Here is a 21,951-nt window from a genome sequence, read left to right on the forward strand (position 1 = left end):
AGCACTTTGAGTCCTACAACTTAAAAGCAATCTAATTTTTGTTTTCTGAGATACAAATTATTTAGATTGGACATCATGCAATTACTAAATTAATAAAGAGAAACATCTTAATATACAAAATAGAACAACCAGAGATTCTACTTATGATTGTTGGAACTGAAAATAAGGTTTGTTTATGTTATTTGAAATTGGTGAGATGGATGTCTAATGATATTATTATAAAAGAAGAATGGAGAAAGGATACAAGTTTGGGAGTCTGGAAGTTGTAATGGTTTAATCTCTCTCATGGCAGAAAGCGAGTATATATAGTCGCATAAATATTTAAGATTGCATACACAGCAGACATGTGGATAATTATCAGGGACCACAGAAAAAAATGCATTTGTGGGAAGTGGGGCTGTGAATTGTTGCTTTCTTGTTATCAGTCCTTCTCTATTCTTTTTAACCACATGGGTGTGTTGCTTTGGGTTTGTAGAAAAGTGTTTAAAGAAATTCTCTGGAGCCTTCCTAATTTAGGAAGCAAGAGAAATAAGGAATAAATTATATCAGAGAGGCATTATGATATAATGGTTATAAGAGTTAGCTCTAGGCATCCTGTAAGACTCTGCAGAGTTCACAGGTATTAATAGCTTCCAGCGGAGTCACCACGAGCATTGCCAGCTCAGCAAATGAAGCCCCCCAATTCCTTGGAGGTAGGCGACTGGTTCTGGGGACTCTACCACTTTGCCACTGATAGGAATGATTTCCAGAGGATCTTGATCCTCAGTTTGGGTCTCTTTGCTGCTGGTTTTTGGCTAACCAGGAACTTGAGTGACAATGACCTAATGACACTTCAACCAAGGGTCTAGCCAAGTAGACAAATGAAATTCTTGTGCTATATCTCAAAAGTGAGACATGCTGCCAATGCATGAGTATTTATTAGGGTGCATACTTAGATGGAATATGTATGATCCAAAGAGGGCTGAGCTCCTCTCACAGCTGGGAAATATTCAGCATGATTGTGTTCCTCCATTAGGCTACCTGATCTGGTATGTGTTTCAGCATACATCAACATCTCAGGTGGTCAGTGGGTGGTCAAAGGTTTGTGGTCCAATCAAACATTTGCCCCTAGATTTACAAGGTTGATGGTCTCTTTCTACCAAGGCCTTTTTTCTGTTTCAGTGCATTCCAAAAAAGACTTATAAGGAGCTGGAAAGTTATAAAATAATTTATGGGCTCTTTAGTGCATCCTTACATTTTGGTTCTTTTTTGTCCCTCAGGCTCTTTTGTGTCCAGCTCAGGAATTATTTATGAGTTGTTTGTTCTATATTTTTTTAAGCTTTTTTTTTTTTTAAAGAGAGAGTGAGAGAGGGAGAGAATTTTAATATTTATTTTTTAGTTATTGGCGGACACAACATCTTTGTTTGTATGTGGTGCTGAGGATCGAACCCGGGCCGCACGCATGCCAGGCGAGCGCGCTACCACTTGAGCCACATCCCCAGCCCCTGTTTGTTCTATATTTTAACAGAGATTTTTTTTTCCTTTTTTTCTAACTCAGTATCTCATAAAATTGTTGTCAGAATTAAATGAGTTAATAAGGAGCTTAGAAAAGCTCCTGGCTTATACTTCAACATTAATAAATGTCACCTATTATTATTTGTAAAAAAAAAAAATATTGTGCTATACCCAAACCTTCTAAAAACATCCTATAATTTGTGACCACCACAAGATGTGCCTTGATGGTAGCTGAAGTTTGATTGCCTGGCTGAATTTCATTCTATGCTCAGCATTCAGCCTCTGCCAAAGTGTTGCCTCTGTTCTCTAAAGTTCTGTACATAGCTGAGTGTTGCAACACTCACCTGTAATCCCAGAGACTTGGGAGGCCAAGATAGAAGGATCACAAGTTCAAGCCAGCCTCAGAAAATTAGCAAGACCCTAAGCAACTTAGTGAGACCCTGTCTTAAAATAAAAAGGACTGGAGATGTAGCTCAGTGGTTAAGTGCCTCCAGGGATCAATCCCTGGTACCCATTCCTACCCACCCACACCGTACCCCCTCCCCCGGAAAAAAATTCTGCACATAGTTCCTAGGTTTAGGTAGGGGTGATATTTGCTCTTGTCCCAAGGAATAATAATGATGTCCAAAGGAATAAATATTTAACAAATATTTGAAATAAAAACCACATACACCAAAAAAAAAGTCTGATTTTTCTTGAAATCTCTGATTTCAAGCCCTAGTTCTAAACTTAAGTGGTTAGCTTTAATCAAATTGTTTGCCCTTTTAAAGACTCTGATTCCTTGTCTATAAAAACAGTCTAATAAATAATTTCTTTACCTCATAGGTAGTTATATGGGTTAAATGGAGTAAAGAATGTAAATGTGCCCACTCCACCTAAAGAGAGGAAAATGGTGGAAGAGAATAAGAGAAAGGGAGATACAAGACGGGGAAAATTCCTAAATGATAGAATAACAAAGAAATAATTTTCAAAATGCTGGGTGCTCAAAGAAGAATTAAGGGAAGAAAGAAAAGAGAAATAAAAGAGATGGAGTCATAATATGATTTGAGGAATTAGTTGAAGATACACCACTTCTTGTTACAGCTTGCAATTTATTTTTTTTAATATATAGTATTTTTTTTAGTTGTAGGTGGGCACACAATATCTCTATTTCATTTTTACGTGGTGCTTAGGATCGAACCCAGTGCCTCACGCATGCTAGACAAGCACTTTACCACTGAGCCACAGCCACAGCCCGCAATTCATTTTTTTGATAGAGAACACAAGAATAAAATACCTTCTCCATATTTAATTTTTTTGCTAAATATATTTAGGAGGGTCATGCTAGATACCATGAGGAATACAAAAAGTAAAAGATACAAGCAACTGTAGGGTACTCGAAAACATACCTACTGAAAAAGTCAGATCATACTGCAAGCAGTTTGTGATTAAGTGCTAAAGTTAAAAGGTAGAGGAACGTGTAGGTATGCTGATTTCCTCATTTTACAGCTGAAGTCCTGTATATACTGATCAAAGTTTAAGGTTCAACAAGGAAGCCAGGCCGAAGATTAAGGTCAGATTCATGAATGAATAAAATGATGATTTATATTCAGTTAAGAGGGAAAAGATTGTTTTGCTTCCATTCATTTGTAAAGTAGCTGATCAGCAGATTGGCCTCCAAAGGACATACCTGAGATAAGGATGCCAAGAGATTGCTGCTGCTCTTTGCTTCCTTTAAATCTCCTGGAGGTTTGTCCAAAGTTTGATGGCCTTGGTGGCCCAAGAGAGTGAAGTATCCTCCAAGTTGAAGAAATACAGAATTTTTAGCTCATTTTGTTTAGTTCCCTAGAAATGTCTATACAAAAACAACTTAATACTGCCAAATAAGACAATAACTCTGCTGCCTAAGAAACCACATCATTTGGGCCTCCTCTTTGGGTTCTAGGCCTTAATTTCTTGCTCTTTTCAGCTCCACTTATACTATAGGTACTAGGGGTTTTGCATATCTATCCTCTTACAGGCTGACTGTAAATAGGTCTGATCAAGGCTTATCTGAGTCAGTATCTCAGTTAAGAGGCTTTTAGCAACAAATAAAGATAAAAGATCAGTTCAAAGTAGTGAAACAATAAAGAAAATATTCTGACTCAAATATTAAGACAATTCACAATAGAGGGAGTTCCAGGTATGTTATCAGGGACCCAAGTTCTTTTTATCCTTTTGCTCTATAATCCTTGGCATCTGATGATTATAAATATCACATACAATCAAAATTATATCTACCAGGAGAAAACAGATTCTTCTTTCCTGTCTATAGTCTTTCAGAAGCATCTCTTTTTTTCAAAAGGCTCTCTTCCCAATCCACTTCACACCCCCACCCCCATAAAAAAGGAAAGGGATAAATAAAAGACTTCACATGCCTGGTAAACCAGAACTGAATCGCATTACATACCCTTAACCAGCTACTGGGAAGAACTGACTTAAGAGTATTCATGGATTGCCCCTTGCTTGAATCATGTGATGTAGATGATCATCTAATAAACAGAATCCTATTCTGTCATTAGGGAAGAAAGGGAGGGTAACAGCTATGGGTCAGGAGTCATATAGTACCTGACAAAACCAATAAATTGCCAGGTTTAAATATATTATTTAAAGTTATATAGTTATAGTCATAGGTTTAAGTGATGAACTTAGATGGTCCATCTGCCCTTTCTCTTACCATATTTTCAGTGGCTCATACCAGAGTAGACAAAATAAAAAGGGAGTAGTCATTTGGAAATATAGGTAGAAAAACTGAGAAACAATCAAAATTATATGTGAATAATGACTGCTGATATAGGAAAATCTAAGAGAATCTACAGGGAACTTAGAACAAATAGAGAAATTCAGCAAAGTGTTTAGATAAAAGAACAAGAAACGAAAATTAATGGCAATATTTTTTACTAGCTGCAACCAATTAGAAAATATAATTTTAAAATATAGTCACAATGTGTAAAACTTAGAAAATTATGAATCATAATTTAAAATTAAGATACAAATAAAAGATAATTATGAATTGGAAAACTATTATAGAGATGGCAGTCATTCCAAAATTAATCAGTAAACTCATTGGATCTCCTATAAAATCTCAGCATGGAATTTCACAAATAAGTGCTAAATTTATTTTAGAAGCATCAATACAATCTTGAAGAAGAGTGAAGGTAAACTTTCTCTATCAGATATCAAGCAAGAGAAGTAAAACAATGTGGAACTGGCATAAGGATAGAAAGTTCTATGATTAGAACATATAGAGAGCCCAGAAGCACATCCAGACATAAAAAGACTTACTTAGGGGCAGAGGAGGTGGCAGTCAGTGGAAAGAGAGTACCTATGTAATAAATGCAAAAATGTGATAAATTAGGTCTTTATCATGTATGATACACAAAAATAAAGTCTAGGTGTTTTAATGACCTGAATGGGAATATAAGAGTATCTCTGTGGCCTCTTAAAAAAAGACATACAAGAAAAGGTTAATGGCTGCAATAAAATTTAAAATTTATAAGACAAGACACCATAAACAAAGTTAAAGATAAACCACAGACTTAGAGAAGATATTTGAAACTCCACATAACTGATCAAAGAGTAGTATACAGAATGTATCAGGTTCATAATGTGATGTTCATAATACACTTACCTTGTTGGATTGATGTCATCTCTTTACTTGCTGGTCATAGCCTCTCCTTCCTTTTCCTATACACAGGAGACTGTAAGCATCTCTTAGGTAAAAACTTAGCATTAGCATTAGTGCCTATTGATAAGCAAAGAGAAAAAAAAGGGGATTACTCACATCTAAAATACTTTGTTTTTTTTTTTTTAGTGGATTTTAAAGAGATTGGTTTAAAAATAGATTGGAGTACTGGGCCTGGAGCTGGGGCTCAGTGGTAGAGTGCTTGACTGGCATGCGTGAGGCACTGGGTTCGATCCTCAGCACCACATAAAAATAGAATAAAAGTACTGTGTCCACCTACAACTAAATATATATTCAAAATGGATATGAAAAATTTTTTTAAAATTTCTTTAGTTGAACATGGACATAGTACCTTTGTTTTACTAATTTATTTATTTTATGTGGTGCTGAGGATCAATACTCAGCGCCTCACGTGTGCAAGGCAAGTGCTCATGAGCCACAACCCCAGGCCCTGGAAAAAATTTTAATTAAAAAATATATATGGGGCTGGGGTTGTAGCTCAGTGTGGAATATTTGCCTCATATGCATGAGGCACTGGGTTCATTCCTCAGCAACACATAATAAATAAATAAATTAATTAAAATAAAGCTATTTTGTCCATCTACAACTAATATATATATATATATATACACACACACACATATATATATATATGTATATATATATACACACACACACATTGTATACACACATATATGTATACACATACACCAGATACAGAGGTGCACACCTGCAATCCCAGCTACTCAGGAGGCTAAGGCAAGAGGATCACAAGATTGCAAGTTCAGAATCAGCCTTGACAGCTTGGCAAGACCCTGTCTCAAAATAAAAAGTAAAAAGAGTTTAGCTCAGTGCTAGCAGCCCCAGGAGTCAATCTCCAATACTGAAAAACAATAAATAAATAATATAAAAATAACTGGTTTCTTGGCCCTTAGTGTATCTCATTAACTAGAATATGGTACCCAAAGGTTAAAAAAAAAGTTCTAAAATTTTAAATGTGATTGTTCATTTATGATTAATGCCTAATTGAGGGGAGAGGAATGAAAGACATCCTAGGAAACTAGTTGAGCTATATTTGTTGAGACTTTAAAAAACAGCAAAAAGAAAGAAAGAAAGAAACTAGTGATTAAGAAATAATACACATTTATAAGCCTTAGGTGTAGGTACTGCCTCTACCTCCAATGGGCAAAGACCAAGAATATGTCCCTAATACCAATTAAAGACTTCTAAAGTTCTACTTTGGGAAAACGACAGCAGCAAAGATAGGTAGACTTGCTACTTGCAGAAGACAATACAGTACTGGCCCAGACACACATACAAAAAAATATTTTTCTGCTCCAGTTTTGTTTTATCATTCTCTAGCAAAGAACATGGTCTTCATTACTACCAAGAGAAGAATAATATAAAGAAGGAGTAACAACTAAAACAGATTTTTAAAAATATGGTATTTTTAGTCATCTTAAAAGACGTCTAGTCCTGATGCGTTGGGTACTGAAGAAAGGCATGGATCTGATAAAAGAACCATCACTGATAATCCTTTGTATATTGTAGAGAATAGAAGAACATAGAAGTGACCAGAAAATAGAAGTAGGACCAAAGGCAGAAAATACAGGGAAGCAGATTTCACCTCCAAACTTTGTGTAATAAAAAATTGCCTGTTAAGAGAATAGCTACTTATTGACACTTGCCTATAACCCAGCAATTGAGGAGATTGAAGTGAGGATAACAAGTTTGAGGCCAGCCTCACCTCAGCAACTTAGCAAGACTTGCCTCAAAATAAAAAAGGGATGGGGACGTAGCTCAGTGATAAAGTGCCCTGGGTCCAATCCCCAGTACCAAATAGCAAATAGGCTATTTCTCTCCCTCCTTTCTCCCCTCTCCCTCTTTTTCTTTTTCTTTCTTTCTTTCTTTTTTCTTTTCTTTTCTTTTTTTTTTTTTAAATGAGGTCTTGCTGTGTTGCCCAGGCTGGTCCTGAACTCCTGAACACAAGGTGCTCTTCTTGCTTCGGCTTCTCCTGTAGCTAGTGACTACAGGCATATGCCATTGTGTCTAGGTAGAATATATGCTACTTTAAAAAACACTTTGTCTTGGCAAGAATTTTTGCCATGGCTGGATCAGGTTTTCAACCTCAGCACTTTTAACATCTTGGGCTGAATAATTATTGTTTTGTGGGGACTGTCCTTGAAGATTGTTTAATAGCATCCCTGGCCTCTGCCACTAGAGATCAACCAAAAATGTCTTCAGACCTTGCCAAATGTCTGAATGGGACAGAAATTATCCCTGAAGGGGGCAGAATCATCCCTGATTGAAAACCTCTAGGCTAGATAGCTGTCCTTTAGTGTTGCAGAGAAGGATGTCTTGGGTTGCTCCTTCTGTGCTGCTATAGATAGCCTCACGTGTGCAGGTATCACACTATGCATCACAGTATTGTGTGCTAATCTCTGCCACTCAGCAGAGAGTTCCAGAAGGCTGGGATTTGCTTACCTTGTTACCCTCCAAGCTTTATATAGTATCCAGAATATACAGAATGTTTCAATAAATCTTTATAAAATTAATTTGTTTATTTAAACATATCAGTGGTCTTTTGAGTTTAGGAAATGTGTAAGTTTTAGTACACAAGAGTCCCTTTGACCTTTTTTTTTTTGTCATCTTGATTTTTTAAATGAATGTGAATGTTTTATACTATTCTACAATACCTGAAAATGGTAATTTTAATATTTACATTATATGAACTTTCTTCCCAAAATGGGTTTGGTTTCTGATTTAATGAGAGTCAGAAAAAAAATGAAACTGGAATAAAAAGTTGATCTATTTGGCAATGAGAAATTTAATCACTGTTAATAGCTCTTTGGATTCTTTAATAAACCTTTCATAGGCTTTTAAGTTTACATATAGTGTAACAAAATACATCTTATATAATCTATAAGTTGTAAAGTACCTATAAACATAAAACTGTATAGAGATACAGTGGTATACGCCTGTGGTACCAATTACTTGGCAGGAAGATCACTTGAGTCTAATACTAATAATATTGTTACTGTTGTCTCTCCGGTTTATTGTCTCTTCTACTCCTTCTCCTTCCTCTTCCTTTTGCTCCTTCTTCTCCTCCTCCTCTTCCTCTTTCTTTCTCCTTCACCTGCTCTCCCCTTCTCCCTCCCCCACCTCCTCCTTTCTTCTTTCTTCTTCTTAAGTAGGGATTTAACCTAGGGGCACTCTACCACACTGAGCTACATCCCCAGACCTTTTCTTTTTCCTCTTTCTTTCTTTCTTTATTTCTTTTTTTTTTTTTTGAGACAGGGTCTCACTACATTGCTTTGGGCCTCACTGATTTCCTGAGGCTAGCCTCTAAATTGTGATCCTCCTGCTTCAGCCCCCCAAGTCACTGAGATTACAGGCATGCACCACTATGCCTGTATTCTTGTCAGGCATATTGAGGAAGAAATTTTTAAGCTATAGGTTGCTTACAGTGAAATCTCACTTCATAGGATACTTTTTTTGTTACTCAAAAAAGTTAAGACATAACTATAACCTGAAAACCTAGCCTGATCTGGAATGATCTTCCAATCCAGTGTTCCATAGAAGATTGTTCTGGGATTTAGATGTTGGTAGTTATAAGTCCAAAAAAAAAAGAAAAACGGTTTGTGATAAATAAGTTGTATTGTATATCCCCTTCTTGGAGATGCACAATGTGCTTTGGCCAATTAAAGGCTTGTAATATTGCTGCAGTAAATAAATCTGTTTCACCTTGTGTAACTCATCATTTCCAATACTTCATACAGCACAGCATGCTATTTTCCTGGCACATCTATTAATATCCTGCAGAACAATGTTCTTTAGAACACCAATTTGGGAAATGCTGGTAATTACTTCTTCTAGTTAAATAAATAATCCACTTTCTCAGACCATTTGTTTCTTACATAACTCTCTCAAGCTAATAGTATCATGTTGGATTTTCCCCAAATATGTACCCATCAGGCATAGTTCCTCCAAGTGAGAATACCCTCCTCAAGTATACATCAACTTGGAGTTTGTTTTTCAGACCTTTGCAGAATGTGCCCTTACGGTGAACTTGCTTTTTTATTTTAACATCTAAGGCTAATTTTTCTTTTCCTCCATTATTGAACTTACTGAAACAACTATTAATATGCTTCAAAAGTACAATAAATATGTACATTTGCGTGTGTGTTCTATTTTTAAGTGCTTTGCCGTATTTAGTGTTCTGAGGTAAATATTTGCTACCCTATGGCACATAAACATCGGAATAATGTTACTGAACCTGCAACACTAAAACTTTTTAGTAATCAATAATAAATTTGTGTTATTCTATTAAGCTATTCTATATGTGTACATGGAAATATGATTTCTCTTTATGTCATTTTTCTTAGTTGCTACACCAAAACCGACATGCTATCTTGAATCAGTTTGCAGCAACTGCTCCTGTTGGCATCAACATGAGATCAGGCATGCAGCAACAAATTACACCTCAGGTAATGTGGTGAAGCCAGACTTTAGTAGTACTTCTCTGGCCCAGGCAATATTCAAGTGTCAACGTGAGTGTTTTTAAAATGGCCTTTGAGGGGCTGAGGTAGTGGATCAGTGGCAGAGCACTTGCCTGGCATGTGTGAGGCACTGAGTTTGATCCTCAGCACCACATATAAATAAATTAAAAATAAAGGTACACCAACAACTAAAAAATATTTTAAAAAATAAAAAAAATGGTCTGTGAGCATCTTTTTTATATTGTAATTTGTTATATATGACAGCAGAATGCGTTACAGTTCATATTACACATATAGGGCACAATTTTTCATATCTCTGGTTGTACACAAAGTAGAGTCACACCATTCATGTCTTCATACATGTACTTAGGGTAATGATGTCCATCTCATCTTTTAATGATGTTTGTAGTAGTTTTCTTCTAGAGTGAATTAATAAGTCAACTGATATTTGATCCAAAGCCAAAAGGTTCTGTGTTTTGTTTTGTTATTTTGTTAGTGTCATTCATTGTTAAGGGATACCAGATGACCATGGAGAAAACTCATTGCTATACTGAATGGCACTAGTAATAAAAAGCTTCGGATATGAAACTGTATAAATGGGATCTGAAACCTAATAAAAACCCACTCACATTTCTCAGTTGCCTTAATTGCCTTCTATACTCTGTTCAGTCAAAACATGAGCATTTAGGGGCTGTGGATGTGGCTCAAGCGGTAGCGTGCTCACCTGGCATGCGTGCAGCCCGGGATTGATCCTCAGCACCACATACAAACAAAGATGTTGTGTCCACCAATAACTAAAAAATAAATATTAAAAAAATTCTCTCTCTCTCTCTTTCTCTCTCTTTTTTTTTTTAAAAAAATGAGCATTTCTAGATTTTATTTATTTTAAAGATGCTCATGTATAAACTCAGAGCCATTGGGACTTTCAACTTTAAAAGAATTGGATGGCCTTCTGAGTGGTATCTAGTGTTCTCTCCCTACTTGATTTCCATGCATTTTTAAATATTTTTGCTTCAAATACTAAATAATGTTTTTAAATGATATTTTTTTCCTCCTTCATAGCCACCTCTGAATGCGCAAATGTTGGCACAACGTCAGCGGGAGTTGTACAGTCAGCAGCACCGACAGAGGCAGCTCATACAGCAGCAGAGGGCCATGCTCATGAGGCAACAAAGCTTTGGGAACAACCTCCCTCCCTCATCTGGACTGCCAGTTCAAATGGGGAACCCCCGTCTTCCTCAGGGTGCTCCACAGCAATTCCCCTACCCACCAAACTATGGTACAAATCCAGGAACCCCACCTGCTTCTACCAGCCCATTTTCTCAACTGGCAGCAAATCCTGATGCAGCCTTGGCCACCCGCAACAGCATGGTGAACAGAGGCATGGCAGGAAACATGGGAGGACAGTTTGGCACTGGAATCAACCCTCAGATGCAGCAGAATGTCTTCCAGTATCCAGGATCAGGTACAAGGAGCACAACTGTATATTGCTTTTCTAAGTAAAACACCTCTATTAATACTCCAATGGGTGCAGGTCTTGCTTCATATGCATTTCCACTCACTGACATTGAGGCATTATGCTGCAGAGGAAAGATGGTGGCAGGAGGTTCAGATTCTTATCACTTAAATGGTTGAATGGTTTGAGCCTTATCTCTCTTTGATAGTTGAGATGATTAAATTAGAGGATTTGTAAGGAATTGGCTGACTCTAAAGTTTTTAGTATTTTGTATACAAAGTACTTTCTCTTATTTTTTTTACTTTCTCTCATGGATTCCAATGAAAGCTAATTGACAGTCCTCACTAGACAATGGGTTTTAGTACATTAACTCAAAATTTGCCTATAGTTTTTTTATTGTGTGATTTTGTTTTTGATAGTTTATGTAAGGATAATGGATCTCTTTAGTTCTAGTAGTTTTTTTTGTAGACCCTTTTGGGTCTTCTAGGTATAGAATCATGTCGTTCGTAAATAGTGATAATTTAAGTTCTTCTTTTCCTATTTTTATGCCTTTAATTTCTTTCGTCTGTCTAATTGCTCTGGCCAGTGTTTCGAGAACTATATTGAATAGAAGTGGTGATAGAGGGCATCCCTGTCTTGTTCCAGATTTTAGAGGGAATGCCTTCAATCTTTCTCCATTCAGAATGATGCTAGCCTGAGGCTTAGCATAGATAGCTTTTACAATGTTAAGGTAAGTTCCTCTTATCCCTAGTTTTTCTAATGTTTTGAACATAAAGGGATGCTGTACTTTGTCGAATGCTTTTTCTGCGTCTATCGAGATGATCATATGGTTCTTATTTTTAAGTCTATTGATGTGGTGAATAACATTTATTGATTTCCGTATATTGAACCATCCTTGCATCCCAGGGATGAATCCTACTTGATCATGGTACACAATTTTTTTGATGTGTTTTTGTATCTGATTCGCCAGAATTTTATTGAAGATTTTTGCATCTAGGTTCATCAGAGATATTGGTCTGTAGTTTTCTTTCTTTGAAGTGTCTTTGTCTGGTTTCAGAATCAGGGTGATGTTGGCCTCATAGAATGAATTTGGAAGATTTCCCTCTTTTTCTATTTCCTGAAATAACTTGAAAAGTATTGGTATTAATTCTTCTTTTAAGGTTTTGTAAAACTCTGCTGTATACCCATCCGGTCCTGGGCTTTTCTTGGTTGGTAGTCTTTTGATTGCTTCTTCTATTTCATCCATTGATATTGGTCTGTTCAAATTGTGTGTATCCTCCTGACTCAGTCTGGGCAAATCATATGACTTAAGAAATTTATTGATGACTTCACTATCTTCTATTTTATTGGAATATAGGTTTTCAAAATAATTCCTAATTATCTTCTGTATTTCTGTGGTATCTGTTGTGATGTTGCCTTTTTCATCCCGTATGTTAGTAATTTGAGTTCTCTCTCTTCTTCTCTTCATTAGCATGGCTAAGGGTCTGTCGATCTTATTTAATTTTTCAAAGAACCAACTTTTAGTTTTGTCAATTTTTTCAATAGTTTCTTTTGTTTCCATTTCGTTGATTTCCGCTCTGATTTTAATTATTTCTTGCCTTCTGCTACATTTGCTGTTGTTTTGCTCTTCCTTTTCTAGGGCTTTGAGATGAAGTGTGAGCTCATTTATTTGTTGGTTTTTTCTTTTTTTGAGGAATGACCTCCAGGCGATGAATTTCCCTCTTAAAACTGCTTTCATTGTGTCCCATAGATTCCGATATGTTGTGTCTGTATTTTCATTTATCTCTAAGAATTTTTTGATTTCCTCCTTTATGTCTTCTGTAACCCATTGATCATTCAGTAACATATTGTTCATTTTCCATGTGATGTAGGATTTTTCCTTCCTTCTTTTATCATTGATTTCCAGTTTCATTCCATTATGATCATCTAAAATGCATGGTATTTTCTCTACCCCTTTATATTTACTGAGGGTTGCCCTATGGCATAATATATGGTCTGTTTTTGAGAAGGATCCATGTGCTGCTGAGAAAAAGGTATATCCACTTAATGATGGTTGATATATTCTATATATGTCAGTTAAGTCTAGGTTATTGATTGTGATATTGAGTTCTATAGTTTCTTTATTCAACTTTTGTTTGGAGGATCTGTCCAATGGTGAGAGAGGTGTGTTGAAGTCACCCATAATTATTGTGTTGTGGTCTATTTCATTCTGGAACTTGAGGAGAATTTGTTTTATGAACGTCACAGAACCATTATTTGGTGCATAAATATTGATAATTGTTATGTCTTGTTGGTGAATGGTTCCTTTTAACAGTATATAATGTCCTTCCTTATCCCTTTTGATTAACTTAGTCTTGAAGTCGATTTTATTCGATATGAGGATGGCCACCCCTGCTTGCTTACGAGGACCGTGTGCGTGGTATATTTTTTCCCAACCTTTCACCTTCAGCCTGTATATGTCTTTTCCAATCAAATGTGTCTCCTGGAGGCAGCATATTGTTGGATTTGTTTTTTTAATCCATGTTACCAGCCTATGTCGCTTTATTGGAGAATTTAGGCCATTAATGTTTAGAGTTACTATTGATAGATGGTTTGTACTTCCAGCCGTGTTTGATTATTTATCTTTTTTTAAAAAATTTAGTTTGTTTCTCCATGATTAGCTTTCCCCCCGCCCTCTGTCTTTACTGAGGCACTTCCCACTGATGGTTTTGGTTATTGTTTTTCATTTCTTCCTCGTGTAGTGTTTTGCTCAAGATGCTTTGCAATGCTGGTTTTCTGGCTGCAAATTCTTTTAACTTTTGTTTATCATGAAAGATTTTTATTTCGTTGTCATACCTGAAGCTTAATTTTGCTGGATACAAAATTCTTGGTTGGCATCCATTGTCTTTCAGTGTTTGAAATACGTTGTTCCAGGATCTTCTCGCTTTCAGCGTCTGTGATAAAAAATCCGTTGTTAACCTTATTGGTTTACCCCTGAATGTAATCTGCCTCCTTTCTCTTATAGCTTTTAATATTTTCTCTTTGTTCTGTATATTGGATATCTTCATAACAATGTGTCTTGGTGTTGGTCTACTGTGATTTTGTATGCTCGGTGTCCTGTATGCATCTACAATTTGTATATCCGTTTCCTTTTTTATTTCTGGAAAGTTTTCTATAATTATCTCATTCAGCAGGTTGCTCATTCCCTTGGTTTGAACCTCTATACCTTCCTCTATCCCGATGACTCTTAAGTTTGGTTTTTTTGTTATCCCATATCTCTTGGATGTTTTTCTCGTGATTTTTTACCAGCCTTTCTGAGTTGGCTAGACTCTTTTCAAGATGATATATTTTGTCTTCATTATCTGACATTCTGGCTTCTACTTGCTCCACTCTGTTAGTGATACTCTCATTTGAGTTTTTAATTTGGTTTATAGTTTCCTTCATTTCGAGAATTATTGTTTGATTTTTTTTATATAATCTCTATCTCCTGGTAAAGATGCTTAATTTCTTCTTTTATCTGTTTATGTAATTCATTTTTAATGTGTTCTTTCACTGTTTGAATTTGCTGTCTCATATCCTCTTTAAGGTTCCATTCCATCTGTCTAAGGTATTCCTTGAGTTCTTTATTTGACCATTTTTCTGATGCCTCTAGGTCCTCCTGAATATTTAGGCTGTCCTGTATTGTTTGTACTCCTTTTCTTCCTTGCTTTTTCATGCTGCTCATGTTACTTCTTGTTCTGTTTGACTGCTGAGTTACTGTTTACTCCTATAAATTTATTTGATGCTTGGGAGGAAAGGTATTAGAAGGGAAGGGAAGAAGTCACTAAGGAGAATGAGAGTCAGCAGGTAGAATTCAAGGAAGGGGGAATAAGGAAATTGAAAAGAAATGAAAAGACAAAAGAAAAAAAATAGAAAATAAAAAAACAAAAAAAAATTAAAATTAAAAAAATAATAAAAAATTTTTTAAAAATTTAAAAAACAACAAAAAGAAAATGAAAAAAAACCCCAAATTAAAAAAAAAATTAATAAGTGCAGTCTTAGAGTTTGATTAACTTCTCTTCCAATAGGTGGAGCTGTTCCCACCGGGCCAAACTTCTCCTGTCAATACGCAGGAACCAATCACTGTGCAGCAGCTCCTCCTCCCAGACTGGGCGGGTCTCCAATCCTGAGTGCCTAGGGCCTTCTCTTGTGTCTAGTCACTTCCCCACTTTTCCTCAAGCCAGGCCCCGCTCACCGGTGACGCTCACCACAATACTGGCTAGACGCCAGGTCTGCTGCTCCCGGGAGCCCTATTTTCATGAACGACTGGGCCCACTCTCCCTGTTTGCCATTCCCTCAGACCCTAAGTTTGTAGAGCTTGGGGCTGAGAACCCTCAGCGAATTTTGCTTGCCCTCCGGTAGCCACGCCCCTGGTAGCTGGTGCAAGAGACCTCAGTTGTCAGCACTGGTGGGAGCGGTAGCCGGGAGTTCCGCGCCGCGGGTCCCGCGCCACTCCTGATTCCCTCGGTCTGGCTATCGCACTTACGGGAGAGCTGGGAGGGGCCCTTACGGGAGAGCTGGGAGGGGCCCTTAAGGTTTCCCCGCTGTGTGGAGAGGGAAGGCTAGGGGGTTACACACCTGTCGCCGCCGGTTTCAATGGAGTTATCTCCTCCGCCGCATTCTGGTGACGTCAGTTCTCTGCCATTGTTGTATCCCATGCAAATGGCGACAGTTCGTTCCCTTTGCCGGGTGACCAGTGCAACAGGTGGGTCCTGAATGGCTCTCCCAAGCCCTGTTTCAATCCTGTGGCCACTGCCTATGAAGGCTCGGTTGGCATTAACCTCCGTAGATTCAGAAGGGCCGACCAGTTGTTTCAGCGGGATCCTTTAGTGCTGAGTCACAGCAGTTTGTCTGCGAGAAGCAGGCGAACGGGAGCTTGAATTCAGCCGATCCGGGCTCGGTGTGTGTTCTGAGAGGCCCAGACTGTTCGCCCCAGATCCATGTCAGCTCAGCATTGCCTAGTAATCCTAAGCAAACAGCATTTAGACGGTTTACGACTCCCTATGCCCGCGCAGCTGAAGAGGTCAGAGACTTGATCTCTCTGCGCCCACCGCCATGTTGGATCTACCCAGGATAATGGATCTCTATAGAGTATCTTAGACTTCTCATTGGTGTTATCACCATTGGCTTCTTAGGTTGTAGCTTCCTGTCAGTGAACATTGTTTTGCCAAGTTTGTTTTTTTAAATCTCATATTTATGTTGTCTTCTGTTCTCTTTGTCCTGGGTGGTGATATGTTTTTTCAATTTCTTTTCTATCACTTTTAGCTCCTAATAGGTACGGACAGTGATGCACATTTAATTGATCCACGACGCTTAATCTAACTTTTATGCAAAATTAATGACCAGTTCCTGAAAAAAATGATAATAAACCCCCTGATTATATAAATGAAAAGGGAAATGAAAATTTTAAAGCTGCTTAAAAGTGAATTTCAATGAGAAAGCTGCCATTTGACTTGCTGTGCAACATGTTAGCACCCATAATCAGTATGTGTCTGATACCTAGATTTTTCTTCCAGACCAACTTTTTTTTCATCTTTATTTTTATTTTGTTTATTTTTTTTATGTGGTGCTGAGAATTGAACCCAGGGCCTTACACATGCGAGGCAAGCACTCTACCACTGAGCTACAATCCCAGCCCCAGAAAAACTTTTTGATTGACAAAAAAATTACTTTTCACAAAATAGGAATTTTTCTTAGACAAAGTCAGATTCATATTACAAACAAAACTGAGATGTTGGTACAGTAAAGAATGTAGTAGTTTTATCCATTTGCAGAGAATGAAATGGCGAAGCTATCAATTCTTCCATAAACTCCTTCAAAATAATACTAGAAAAAACTTAGTTTTTTTCTGGAGAGAATAGTAACATTTAAAGATGCCATGTTTTCAACTTCTACTTTAAATTATAAATTTGCTCCAACATGATCAATGGTCTGATTAGAGGGCTGTAAGACCAGATTTTAAATTGGTACAAATTCAAGTTCTAGTTCTAGAAAATTTCTAACACTTTCAAAAAAAACTCTTTCTCCAAAAAAAAGTATTTTTTTAAAAATCAGCTTAAGGTAATCTAGATGCAAGGGCTCTGTGGCCTTTATAATTTTACGCTTTTACTGACAATTAATTTGCCACACTAGAATACTAAAATATATGTCCCAACATTTTTCAGTGTTTGGTAAACTCTGGCCCATGAACCTAATCAGCCCATGCAGTTTTGTAAAGTTTCATTGGAAACACAGCCATGCTCACTAGTTTTCAATGCTCACATTTATACTAGTTTATCTATGGCTGGTTTCATACAGTAGATTGAGTAGTTGTTTCAGAAACATCATAATCTACAAAACCAAAAATATTTACTATCTGGCACTTAGTAGTAAGTTTGTTGATCCCTATACTAACTGGTGACAGTAAAACAAAAAGATCTGGCATCTTTCAGCTTACTATGGGCCCAAATTAAACAAAGGGACATATAGATAAGAGGAATGGCAAAGTAAATTTTCTTATATTTCTGAAAACAGAACTTTCCTAGACTGTCTTTCCACGATGATGAATATACAAGCACAGAATTAAACACAAATTACTTTATACAAGGATAATATTTGAAATAAGCATGAACGTTGTTACACTTCATGGCTTCCTTGCAGCCCATCCAGAGACCTCTTTTCTGTGGACTGTAGGGAACATGCTACTCTGTCTACTCCTCATCATTGATCCTGGGCCTGCAGGGCCTTCTACATGCTAATGACTCCATTCTCTATGATCTCAGTTCATATGAACAGTTGTCCACTGGACAGATATGCTTGCATTTTCCACCAGCACTCCAAATTGTCCAAAGCTAGATTCATCAGCCCTATTTCTCCTTTACTCCATATCTCAGTGTTCCAGCTATAACAAATTTCTCAGGTTCTAAGAAAAAGCACATACCATATTCTCTTTTACTTCTGGGCCTTTGTACTTCCTGTACTCCATCTGAAATATCTTTCCCTTACCTGTCTCATTCCTGTTCCTCTCTCCTTTCAGATATATGTCCTGGAAGTCCTTCCCTGATACTTCCAATCATAAATACTCACCATCCTGTATAATCAAATGTTATTCTAGCTGTCTTTTCTTTTAAATAGCAAGTTCCTTCCATGACCAAAGTGTGACCTTTTTAATCTTTGCTTCTCCAGTGCTTAGCACAGTGCTTTGGCAATGAATAGATGCTTAATGCATAAAGAAATGAATGAGGGACAGGGGTTGTAGCTTAGCAGTAGAGGGCTTTCCTAGCACGGGTGAGCCCTGGGTTCAATCCTCAGTACCACATAAAGATAAATAAATAATTAAAGATATTGTGTCCAAATAAAACTAAAAAATAAATATTAAAAAAAAATGAGGGGCCGGGGTTGTGGCTCAGTGGTAGAGTGCTTGCCTAGCATGCACAAGGCACTGGGTTCAATCCTCAGCACCACATAAATGTAAAATAAAGATATGTGTCCACCTAAAACTAAAAAGTAAATATTTTTTTTTAAATGAACGAATGGAAGTATGAGTTCTAATTCTAGAACTGTTATCAGTTGGCTGCCGTGCTACTTATGGTCCAGCAGGGAGAGAGAGCATAATCTAGACAAAGATAGAATTATAGAATTTTTTAAGTAGAAGGAACTAGATTATCTGGTCCAAGGACTCCAAAGTTCAGTGTAGAAGGAGAACTGGGACCAGAACTATAACTCTTCCCCCTAATTTATTATCCACAGGCTATTTCTTTCTACTAAAACTAGATCATCTCATAGAGGATTTTTAGGGCAGTGGAACTATTCTGTATGATACTACAGTGGTTTACACATGACATTACACATTTATTCAAACCCATAGAATGTCCAACACCAAGAGTGAACCTTTATATGAACTAAGGTCTGAATGATAATTGGTATTAGTGTACACTAGTTTTCATAAATTTTGACAAACATCCCAATGGGAGAAGCTATACATGTGAGTGGGGAGGAGATATGTGGGAAATCTCTGTATCTTCCACTTAATTTTGCTTTGAACTTAAAACTTTTCTTTAAAAGTCTTTTAAAAAACAATAAAATTGGGGGCTGGGGATATAGCTCAGTTGATAGAGTGCTTGCCTTGCATGCATAAGACCCTGGGTTTGATCCCCAGTGCTACAATCAATCAATCAGTCAATAAATAAATAAATAAATAAAATTGAGAAATGGGGGAAGTGCTGGGGAGTGATATTGGCCAAATTATGTTGTTATATTTTGTGCATATATGAATATGTATCAACAAATTCTATCAACATGTACAACTACACTGCACCAATAAAAATATGGAAAACAGTAAAAATAAAAGACCAACACTAACCACAATAACAATGAAAATACAGGTCATGTAATAAGGAAGACTGTCCATTCTAACGTGGACATTTTGATGAAATGAAGCCAAAAGGAAATATCAAAAAGCATCCTGATAATATTTGGATCTTTTATTTATTTGGTTAACTTTGATTCGATAGAATAATATCCAGAATATGATAAGTATTTTCTCCCCTACACATCCACATTTATTCTCAAAGAAATTATTTCATCATAAATAAGATAAAAAATACATTAACTATAAAACAAGTAATTTTTAAAAGCCCCAGAACCAAAATAGAAAATTTCTAACAGAATTAATGCAAAGGCAATCTGCATAGAAGATGATGTCAAAAACCAAAACCTCACCCTTGAGAGTCAAAGATGAAAGAAAGATTTCTTCTTATATTCTAAGTCATGATCATTTACCAGAGATTAAGTTACACATGGAGAGAGCAGCAGGAAGAAAATATAAATTCATTGCTGTATTTATATCATCTTTATCCAAAACAGTAATTAAGCATTTAGTGAAAGGGAAAAAAACTATAGAAAATCTATGTGAATCACAACAAAAATTAAAATTGTAGCCTGTAAAACAATAAAAAATGAGTAAAGTAATACATCTCTGGCTAGATTAACCAAACAAAAAAAGAGAAAAGTCATCATATTAGCAACAGAATTTGTACAAGCATTTATGCTTGTTCTTAAAAAGACATTAAGGACATAGAAACAGGCTTGTGGTATCATGACAAGGGAAATGATCAGGTATAAATTATGCATAATTTTCTGGAGATTTGAAGGAATTATGCTAAATCATCAGCAATCAAATTATGGCATTCTTTTTCTGTCTTTATGGCTTACTCTTGCCTCAAAAGTATTTAATTGTGAGCTGCATTTGGTTGGAAGAAAAAGAGAAAGAGAATACAGAGTGCTAGCATAACAAAAGCATAAAAAGAAATCCATTTATAAGGACTTCTTCTTTGACCAGAATGTAGTAACAGGGACCAGATTTATTCTCCCATTTGAAACCAAAAAATATCAAAGTAAATTAAAAAACAGTTCTGGACATTGTCCAGATTGTGTAGCAGTGAGGAAGAATCCAACAGAAGCTAGGTGGTTTCCCTAGGTACAGGCAGTAGAGCTGAGAAGCTGAGAAAGCCAGCACTGGAAGTCACAAGGTACAGTATCAGAGAGGACAGAGCACACAGAGAGAAGGGGGGAAAAGCAGAGGGTCCCCCTCAGGGTTTCACCTGAGAAATGTCAACGTGCATGCATGCATGTATATATGTACACAAAGCAAGACCAGAGAAAACCACCTGAAAAGATTAAAGGGAATAGTCTTCAGAGTTTGCACAGGGCCAGCTCCCTTCTTACCATCCTCATTCTTACCATCCTCTTCTTACCATTTTTAAAACACAATTTATGGAGTATCGGGTGTTTACCTTGGTAGGAGGGCAAAATGAGCCCTAACCTAAACTCTGCTCTTGTCTCACTAGGCACAAGACCCCAAAAGAGTTATTCTTTTGATGTAACCTAACCACAGCCCAGACAAGTCAAAAATTTTAAAAATTAAAAAAAAAAAATCCAGATCCTAACAAGGTATAAAATTCAGTCTGAAGTCTGACTTTAAAAACTTACCAGGTATGCAAAGAAGCAGGCAAATGCAACCTGTAATGATGAGAAAAATTAGTCAGTTAAACACCACGCCAGAAATTACACAGATGATAGAATTAGTAGACTTTAAGGCAATTAAAATTATAAATTTATTCTGTATATTCAAGAAATTAGAAGAACGCTTAACCAAGTTAAGAAGAGGTGTGGAAGATGGAAAAAAAAATCAAACTTGTAGGAGAGAATACCAGAGTGAAAAACATACTAGATGGATGGACAGCAGATTAAAAATTACAGGGCACTTGAAGATATATAATAATGAAAATTGTTGAATATATGTAAAATAAAGATATATTAAAATGAAATCAAGGCTGGGGTTGTGGCTCAGCAGTAGAGCACTTCCCTAGCATGTTCGAGGCCCTATGTTCTATCCTCAGTGCCACATAAAAATAAACAAAATAAAAAATTATTGTGTCCAACTAAAAAATAAATATTAAAAAAAAGAAATCAGAAAAAAGACTAAAAAACTGGCAGTTCACTTCTGTAATGCAACAGAATTCCTATCAAAATTTCAGCATGCTTTTTGGAGAAATCTACAAGCTTGTTTTACAATATAGATACAAATACAAAGGACCTAGAGTAACCAAAACAATTTTGTAAATGAACAGAGTTGTATAGTAATTATCTAATTTCAAAAATTATCCTAAAGTTACAACAATGAAGAAAACATGTTAGTGGGCACACAAATATAGATAGACATGTAGATCACTAGAAAAGAATAAGAAGTCCAGATGTTAAACTCTTTTCTTTTAATTGATTTTCAACACAATTATATCAAT

The 21,951-nt window shown here is 36.5% G+C and overlaps 1 protein-coding gene and 1 pseudogene across 11 annotated transcripts in view; both read left to right on the top strand.

The window, feature by feature from the left end:
* Ncoa1 (nuclear receptor coactivator 1) overlaps positions 1 to 21,951 on the top strand; it is a 253,377-nt gene that overhangs the window by 213,723 nt on the left and 17,703 nt on the right. For all 11 annotated transcript variants that reach the window (XM_058578392.1, XM_046441371.2, XM_058578391.1 and 8 more), the window contains 2 exons: positions 9,583 to 9,684; positions 10,759 to 11,161. In XM_058578392.1, the coding sequence (XP_058434375.1) occupies positions 9,583 to 9,684; positions 10,759 to 11,161 (505 nt within the window). The remainder of the gene's footprint in view (positions 1 to 9,582; positions 9,685 to 10,758; positions 11,162 to 21,951) is intronic.
* On the top strand, positions 144 to 9,557 carry LOC124090813 (mitochondrial import receptor subunit TOM6 homolog; annotated as a pseudogene).

The sequence above is a fragment of the Marmota monax genome, unplaced genomic scaffold (genome assembly GCF_021218885.2).
Source record: "Marmota monax isolate L192 unplaced genomic scaffold, Marmota_monax_Labrador192_F-V1.1 WCK01_AAM20220418_F8-fsc00010, whole genome shotgun sequence".
In the NCBI taxonomy this organism is placed as follows: Eukaryota; Metazoa; Chordata; class Mammalia; order Rodentia; family Sciuridae; genus Marmota; species Marmota monax.